Below are 8,863 nucleotides of genomic sequence, written 5' to 3' on the forward strand. Positions count from 1 at the left end.
AGGCTGTCCAACCTGGAGAAGAGAAGGCACAGGAGAGATCTTATCAAATATTGATACCTGATATAGGAAACACAGATACATGCTGTAGTGATGGTCAGGTGGGACAGAGTCAATGAGCACACTCTGGAATAAAGGAAAATGCATCTAGATTGAAGAAAATATTCCTTTTTCCTGTGAGTGTGGTACAACCGGTGGAGCAGGTTGCGAAGAGCAGATGCATAGTCTACATCCCTAGAGATTCCAAACCTAGCCAAGAAAAGATCAAGCAAAACTGCTGTGGTTGAGCTGTTCTGGGCAGGAGTGAGACTGGGTGCTCTCCAGGGGTGCCAGCCAGCTTTGGTGCTGCTGCAGTTCTGTTCCCTGGTTCTATCACATAGTGCTAAATTCCCATTAATAGACTTGTTTGAAGATGTAACAGAAGTAGTACTGCCTCTTCAAGCTAAGGACAGCTCAGAAGGTAATAAGTGTCAATAAATTTCAAAATTAAATAAAAGATTAAATGAAATGTGGTCTTCCAAAAGTGTTAAAGTGCAAGGTTCCCATCTAGCTGACATTCCCAAGCTACTTACTGAGACCCTAGATGGCTTTTTTCATCTCTCTATGCTTACACTACAGCAAATCTACAATTGCCTGAAAGGTGTTGATTATACCTATGCATATTTTTCCCTAAGATTTTGGGTTTTCCATCTATATACATAATTCTGTTCTTTTTAAATCTGTGATTCAACAATTCTGTGACTACTTAAAGCATCTTTCCATAGAGGTCCAGATTTCAGTATGGTTTTGATAACCCAGAGGCAAGCCATCTCAGAGAGTGGTTTGTTCACCCATGTTTTCTGTTGGACTTAGAAAAACAGAAACTTGTCACAGCCAGCTCCTTTGTGGGACTGTTCATGTAGAAATGAAATGAGTGGGGGAAAACCAGACTGGGTATAGTGGATGCCCCTATGAACTCTCATTTTACAAAGACAGACTGGTGTACCACAGATAGAACCAACCTGATGTACCTGTTTCATGACCAACTGTACTGACAAGGAATGAACAGAAAATCTAGTCAGTGCCTGAAGCCAAGATTTGAGTGACTACAGTGAGGTACAGATGCACAATGTCAGCTGGTCAGCATGACAATGACATTAGGTCCAGCATTCCCAAAATCTTTGCATGTCTCGGAGTGACTTCTAGGCCCCATCTTGCTTAGGTAAGTATTCACACTCACAGGCTCTGGTGCTACTTAATCAGCTGGCGAATATATCAGTAGGCTTGCCTAGGCAGTCTTTTGCTTATGCTTGGGTGGATTTCAGTTACAATTAGTTTCTACAAAAATTGGGAAGAAGGCCACAACCACTTTCCAACAAAAACTGTTCATTATTCCTATTCTTCCAACTTAATAACTTCATTGAATATGAAGAATTTTTCCTCTCTTTTCCATTGCTTAGTGTGGAAGATCCGATTTATCAGCAGAAACAAGACAGATGTTTCAGTCCTGATCTCATCTAATGGCTGGTGTTCCACTGTCTCATGCCTTGAGCTCAAGCCCATTTTTAACACAGGCTTTGCAGTGAGCCAGCAGTGCTGGTGCCATCAGCTCTGAGAAGTTTGCCCTCAGCAGGAAGCCAACAACCCACACCTACTGTGCAGGTTCTCTTCCCAAGAGGAGGAAATGCAGTGCCTGCCTGAATGGTCCCACATCACTTGAGGGAGAACACTGACACTGCAGCATCTGTAAACTCTACCTCCCCCAGGTGAGCCCCTGCACCTGCTCCTTGCCTCCCAACCAGCCAGTGAGCCAGGCACTGTTTGGAATTCTATCCTCTAGTTCTGTACGCTTCCCTAAACATTCTTTGTCTAAGTACACCTAAGCACTTTTAGTGTTTGGTCATCTCTGACAACAGTACCAGCTAGGTGAAGTATTTTGCAGATCAAATGGGTAAATGCTGTTTGTCCTTCCTTTGTGCTTCCCAGAGCCAACTTTCCAGCATGTGCCACCATCGTGTAAGAAAAGTTGAGGGGATGCAAAGGGAAATGCAATCTGACATCATGAGCACAGCACAAACGTGCATGCTATATCCAGAGAAAGCTGGTGGTTCTGAACAAGAGGTGCAGGCACCCACACGTACACCAAATGCCACAAACACTGTATTTAAGGAATAGGGAGCATAGGATGTTAACAGCTTATATACTGCAAGGAATTCATTGCCTAGCACTGAGCGATTTCTCATGCAGGTCTCACGTCACATTTTTGGCCACAGAGAAAGAGCAATGACTTCTCCTCCCCTTCCTGAGTTTGTACAGCTCCACCAGCACACATGGACAAATCTCTGCTTCTGGTCCAGGGAAACATGCAGCAGACTGAGGGAGGAGAGCTATGCATCCACTGTGAAGATGCATGAGGAAAATCACAAGTAGTCTGCCTGTTCAAGCTAATAATCCTCCAACAATCCTTATACATGTTTTTAACCAACATAAGGAGAACTGATTCAATAGCAACACGCATTCAAGGCATATAAGATGCTTTCAACAGTGTAAGGAGGGCCCAGGTTTTATGAAAGGAAACAAAGTACAAGCGTAAATGGTTAATGAAACAAGAAATGAGCAAGTGAAAGCGGGATGGTGTGGCCAAATGCTGACTCCAGTGAGACTGATTTGTTAAATGAAGCAGGCAAAATTTGTTCCAGTTTCACTTTAACGATCACGTTTTTAAAGTAATAATAGAAATGTCACTCCTCTTCTGATGGCTGGGCTTTAGGCAAAATCATCTGGAACACAGACATAGGTTGTGGGTCTCTTCATGTGTATGTGTACATGTAGGTGTGTGTGTATGCATATGTGTATGCATACATGTGTGTGTATGTCGATGTATGTGTGTATATGCCTCTGTCCACGTCTATGTGTGTGCATGATATAGATAGGTATAGGTTAGTACTTGGTGTATTTTGAGTGCTTTGAGGGTCTTCATCCCTTTAGTTGAACTGGCTCTTTAAAAGGTCAAGAGATGGCAAGTGTTTTGGAGGGCTGTGGTTTTCTGGTCTCTTTTGTAATGATAAATAAAGACAAGTGACTTCCTTAAAAAATATTTCAGATGCAAAATTGAATGGTGTTAGATGTGCTCATTGTCAGGCAAAAAGTAAAATGTGTTTATGGAGGACTAATTACAGTACTTATTGCTTTACTATGTGTTCCTGAACTGTCTTTCATCTGCCATCCTACTTTACTCCAGCAGCTTGAACAACGAAATGATTCATATTTGTAATAACAAAGCAACTCTGATAAAATTAAAACTTATTGTTAGTATGTTATGTCCAGTTCAGCCAAAGAAGGAAAGCTCTGGTGAAAGCAAATTAATATTAAGTGTGAAGAATTTTGCTCCATGTAAAAGCTGCTCAGCTTGGTGTGACTGCCGAACTGACTGATGAGAAGCCCCGGCTCCCAAGCAAGGTCCATCTCCCTCTAACGGCAGCTGAGCAAAAGACAGAGTCTGAGCATGTGAAAAAGCGATTCATTGCATTGGAGATGTGTTTCCAGGCAGGCAAAGTCTGGTCAGTATGAATGATTCTGTAAAGTAAAACTCTGGCTGGTGTCAAAATCCTGTTAAGTTTGTGTTATCGTTTATTATTATTGCCTGAAACAACATGTTTCTTTTCTATTTGTTTTAAAAGACAAGTCATACAAAATTTACACGTGTTAAAATGCTTTTTCTCCAAGCAAAAGGCAGAGCTTGCTGCTTGAACGAGGTGATTGGCAATAGCATCAAGCCACTCATGGGTCTCAGAAAAGCACTCTGGCAAACAATTCACCCCATGCACAAATAGCAGCTTGTCCCCCCACGACACCACTCAGCACCGACACCAAACGTGGTCAGAGATGCAGAGTGAGCAATGCTCGTGTTCGGATTTATTTATAGCAAAATGATCATTCAAGCTGTATGGTGAATGTTGTAAGATCAGAAAATAATAGTGTGCCCTCTCCCTGGTGGTGCTTAAGGCCAGGCTGGATGGGACTCTGCGCAACCTGGTCTACAGGGAGGTGTCCCTGCCTATAGCAAGGGAGTTGGAACTACATGATCTTAAAGGTCCCTCCCAACCCAAACCATTCTGAGTCTAGAGATTTTGCCTAGAAACATCAAATAGAATTTGCCCTTAGAAAATAACAAAAATTGAGAACAACCACAGCTCCCTTCAGCTGACCAAGCAGCTTCTGCTGGGTTGAAATGTTAACAGGAGTAACCGAGGCACCAGCAGTAAGTGGAAATGCCAATGATGAAATACAGGAAAAAAACTCAAAATACCACAAGTTCAGAAAGTTTCCTTTGAGCTCAGTTACAGTGAGAGCTGTAACTCTGTAACCACAGCACCAAGGGCACCTCACTTTCTGGGGTAAATTCTACTGCTTTCTTTCTATTACCCCTGCAAAAGGGCCCAGAATTACAAAACAGAGAGATCATGACTTGACTTCTCACTGGCAATAAGGATTCGGTGCACCATTTTTACAGTCATTCCAATTACCACAGCTCGAGACTCTCAGACTATTGCAGGTCAGAATTAAATGTTTTTAGGATGGAAATATTCTAAGGAGTGAAAACCCAGAGGAACAGCGAAGTCAGCCAAAAGCATCTATTCAAAATAAAAGCATTTATTCAAAAACTGAATTTAAAAAAGAGGATTTTTTATTCAAAAACTCACCCCAAAAAACTCATTATCCCCAAAAGACTCAAAAAAACCAAAAAGCTCATTATCCCCAAACACAGTCTACCCAATAAGTCTTTGCTTTAGGAACAGAAGTTTTGTAGAGAGGTATGGGCTAAGTCAGTCTCTATGCTAGCAAGCACTTCACCTTCAAATTAAGAACAGCAAATTTCAGTTAATAACAGAAGCCTTCCAATTCATACTAGTCTACATGCATCTCTTCCCTTAGGTACTGGAAGGTGAAAGCAGGGTGACCACATAACCCACCAAGATAACTCAGTACATCGGTACCAGCCCACAAAGGAATAGTTGTGTTCTGACAGCAGAGCACACTTGATTGCAAGAGACTAGAGACACAACTAAGATCAGGGGATATTACTGGCAGGGCAAAGAAGATCTGTTTTTGCAGGTAAACTCATTTTATTAAGTGGTCTGGAGTTCTGCTTAAAAGAACACTACAGTCTTCTGTATGTGCCATTTCAATTTTTAAAAATAAATTCACTTTTCTTCTAAAAACATGCATGTTTGTATGAACAACATTTATGTATGCCATTTTGAGAAAAAAAGAAAGAATTACCATTTACAGCAGAAACTCCTCTTTACAAATCTTTTAAGAGAAAAGGTGGGCAGTAGTAATTCTGCAGAAGGCGAAGCACACAAGCTCTCTACACTGATGTTGCAGTTTATTCACTGGGTGACATTAGCCTCTGCACAAGGTCATTTAAGGATGGATTCAACTGAAAACGACAGTGGCTCAGCTGCTGATAGTTTTGTTGTGGCCTGTTTGGGTCCAAAGAAGTCTTTAGTACATTTATCTACAGTAAACTTGTATTTCTGGTTCTCTTTAATGCTGAACTCCCTATATTTCTTAGATGCTTCTTCAAAAGTCTCTTTCATAAACGATGCTCTCAGCTCTGCTCCCGATTTGTCTGGAAATGTCTGCGGGAACAGTGACTGAAATGGACTGTATTTGATAGGTGGAGCGGGCTTGGCCGTGTCTTTGCTGACCTTGCTCAGTGCCTGTTCTTGAGGAGCCAGAGAATCCTTATCGGAAATCTGAGAGAAAGTCCTTTTTGGAGGAGAGAAGGCTGACCTCTCCCGAGCGTCCTGGGGAAGGCACGGCACCTCACTGCATGCGTGCTGGATGTCAGGCGTGTGGGTCAGGAGGAGTGGATTCTCCAGTTTCGGAGACATGATGTCCTGCTCAGTGTTCGGGCACTCCGGGCTTTGTGCCACCTTGGCATTCCAGCCTGTCCCCGGTTTGAGAGCTTGGACAGTGGTAGCGTTCAGCAGGCACTGCTGGTAGAGGAGAGCATCGCTAATGGGGCCACACTTCGGCCACACTAAGAACCTGGAAGGCAGGGGATACTGCCTGTAGGTAGTAGCTACACTGACATTGGAAGAAATAAGTTCCATGTTGCCAGATCCCGAGTACTGCATGGTTAGATCAAGGCACGTTGGTAAGAAATTGCAGAACTCCTTGCCGGGAGCATCAACCTGAGCAGGGCTGAAGGCGGTTTTGTATGCATTGTATTCAGCTCCGTGCACCATGCGGTTCGGGAGGAAGAGGGCAGCTGCTTGTGTAGCTTCCATCATCTCTCTTTCTTTGTACTCTCTTTCTAGCATAATGTTCTCCAACTCTTTATCAGCAAAAGCCCGTCTCTTTCTCATCCTGTCACTTACAGGGGGTGGCAAAGGTGAGTTTCCTCCCAGGTAAGCGTCTGCTGGAATAGGACGATAACCTAAAACAATGAAGTAGCATTAGGAATGGAACCATGCAGGAGAAATATGATAGCTGTGTTTGCACCAGGGGCTCCCGTCAGAGCCTGTCCACCAGGCACGGAGCACGTTCTGCAGACCCTGTGCAGTTCCTACCCTCATCACCGTGCCACCTCAGTTGCCATCCCTGCACCCTCAGGCACATCCTTCCCCACTCCCTGCATGCAGAGAAGCCAGCCCTGCGGCTCTGCCCTGCATTTTTCCCCCAGAGCTAGCTGAGCAGCCATTCACAGTGGCCATTGGAAGCAGCAGACTGAAAAAAGGCAATACCCTGCCATGCATTATGATCAGTACTGAACCGCACGGCTTAATAATGCAGTATTTTTAATAAACATGGTAAACAAGTACTCAAATATTCCACCTACTCAGAACTGAAGTACTACATTAATAAAACAAATATCCAGTGCATTCAGCTAATGTACTAATTTAACATAACTGACAGAGTCCGATCCTGTTTGCTCTACCCAGTGAGGTAATCCTATTGAATTATGGAACTGATTACAAGAGCAAGAAGAGGATTTTGCCCATATTCAGTCCCACTCCTCTCACACAGTTTCCCCATTGCCAAGAAAGATATCTATACCTATAGCTGCTGCCATTCCTATTCTCTAAAGATGAATCACTATGATCATATTGTTACAGATGGTAGAAAATTCCAAGGAGAACTAGGAGAAAAGAAAAAGAAAGTTAAGATAAATACATGAAAAAAGAGATATTTTTTTTTTTTAAGAATGAATTGAAGGAGAAAATTAGAGAAAAGTTTAACAGGACAGAACTGTACACACACAGGCAAAGAAAAGAGCTTTCTATTAAAAAATAATAGCAATAATAAAAAGAACTTGATGATCATAATGCTACAAGGCTACAATTTGGAAAATAATTAAAGCAGCCACAGACATAAATTGGGGCTTGACCCGAAGAGACAGAGAGAACTATAATATATATATGCTCATTAAGACATGGATCTTTCCAACGTCTTGTTTCTGCAGCTGACATTTTCAGCAGGAAAAAAAATCCGAGCAGCCTGCAGTGCCTATCTCACCATTGGTAACGCAATAAACAGAGCTGCTGTGTTAAGCTTTCTCTTCAGAAAGAAAGCGGTTTGATTTACTCCTTTGCTGATGGATACGGCCGCAAATGAGTTGCCCGGCACCGCAGAACACGGCTGGGTACTCATGTAAGAAGAATGTCGGCTTGTAACACTAACTCTCAAATTTCAGATTACCGCCGCTAACATTTCAGGCATTATTTGAGGGGGGAACTGAGGTCCTGCCGCGCCGATTCCACCCACGCAGAGCGGGAGCCGCGGAGGAGCCCGACGGCACCGCGCCCCGGCGGCGCAGAGGCCGCTCCGCGTTACTTCGGCTGAGGCAGCCCCGCCGACTTCAGCCGCACTCGCGGCTCGGCGTCGCCGGACCTACCTTCCAAGATGCTCTTGGCCAGCAGGCTGGGCGTCCGGACGTGCCTCTGGTAGACAGCTTTGCGCTCCAGGCTCGCTTGTTTCCCGGCCAGCCCCTTCTTGTCCTAGGAGAGCGGGCGGGCGGCGCCGTCAGCCGGGGCCACCCGCCCCGTCCTGTCCCGACCCGACCTCCCGACCCGACCGCTCCGCCTCACCTCGGTGGCCTGCTGCCGGCGCAGTGCCACCTGCGCGGCCATCACCCGCTGCCGCTCCACCACCAGCAGGCAGTTGGCGCACTGGCAGTCGCGCCAGCGGCAGAACCGCTTGTGTCCCTTCAGGCAAGACACCACGCCGTGGTTGCGGCACCGGGCGCACTTGGGCGTGCGGCTCAGCTTCCGCGGCTCACTGCCGCCGCCCCGCCGTCGGGCCGCCGTCGCCTCCTCTTCCTCCTCCCTTGGAGCGCCGAGGCCCTCGGTCGCTTCCCCCTCCAGGCTCTCCACGTCGATTTCCCACTCGCCAGCGGCGCGTCCTTCGGACATGGCTGCTCCACGCCGCAGCTGCAAGAGAAGGGTCAAGCTACCCGCCCGCGGTCGGACAGGCACGGCGCGAACCGCCAGATGCCTCCCTCCGCGCCCCTTGGTCCCGTGCCCCGGAACCCGCGGGGCTCCCCTCAGCTTCCTCGACGGCCGCTGCCCCGAGAACTGCGCGCCGGCCGGAGCGCGTCTGCCGCGGGGAGAAGGGCGGGGAGAGAGCGGGAGGAACAGCCCCGGCACGGCCGTGGGATGACAGCACCCGCCGGCTCCCGCCAACCACGTACGGCGGTGCTGGAGCTCCACTGCCTTTGCACTCGGGAAGCGATGGCTCCGAACTCCCATCCTCACCGCCGCCGAGGCTCTTACCCGAGTTCGGTGCCCCAGGCCGGCAGGCTAAGCGCCGGGCTCCCGCGACCCACGGGGCGCCACGCCGTCCAGTGACACCGGGGGGTTCTGGCGGGTGCGGGCAA

At 46.7% G+C, this 8,863-nt stretch overlaps 1 protein-coding gene across 2 annotated transcripts; it reads right to left on the reverse strand.

Moving 5' to 3' along the window:
- Positions 1-4,686: 4,686 nt before the first annotated feature.
- On the reverse strand, positions 4,687-8,804 carry DMRT2 (doublesex and mab-3 related transcription factor 2). 2 transcript variants are annotated; one of them, XM_042825779.1, is made up of 4 exons: positions 8,760-8,804; positions 8,076-8,417; positions 7,883-7,985; positions 4,687-6,424 (listed from the first exon to the last, which is right to left on the reverse strand). In XM_042825779.1, the coding sequence occupies exons 2-4, from the start codon at positions 8,397-8,399 to the stop codon at positions 5,400-5,402; spliced, it is 1,452 nt and encodes a 483-aa protein (XP_042681713.1). In that variant the 5' UTR covers positions 8,400-8,417; positions 8,760-8,804; the 3' UTR covers positions 4,687-5,399. The 2 variants fall into 2 exon arrangements, with proteins under 2 accessions (XP_042681713.1, XP_042681712.1); XM_042825778.1 differs by lacking the exons at positions 7,883-7,985; positions 8,076-8,417; positions 8,760-8,804 and adding an exon at positions 7,045-7,700.
- Between the last annotated feature and the right edge of the window lie 59 nt (positions 8,805-8,863).

This window comes from Centrocercus urophasianus, unplaced genomic scaffold (assembly GCF_019232065.1).
Source record: "Centrocercus urophasianus isolate 14NV4802_14NV808 unplaced genomic scaffold, USGS_Curo_1.0 seq_25, whole genome shotgun sequence".
NCBI lineage: Eukaryota > Metazoa > Chordata > Aves > Galliformes > Phasianidae > Centrocercus > Centrocercus urophasianus.

Coding starts and splice junctions, on each gene's coding strand:
- DMRT2 (XM_042825779.1), bottom strand. CDS start 8,399: ATGTCCGAAGGACGCGCCGCTGGCGAGTGGGAAATCGACGTGGAGAGC. Junction 7,986..8,075: donor GCCGGCAGCAGGCCACCGAG/GTGAGGCGGAGC, acceptor CCGCTCTCCTAG/GACAAGAAGGGGCTGGCCGG. Junction 6,425..7,882: donor GGCCAAGAGCATCTTGGAAG/GTAGGTCCGGCG, acceptor TCATTGTTTTAG/GTTATCGTCCTATTCCAGCA.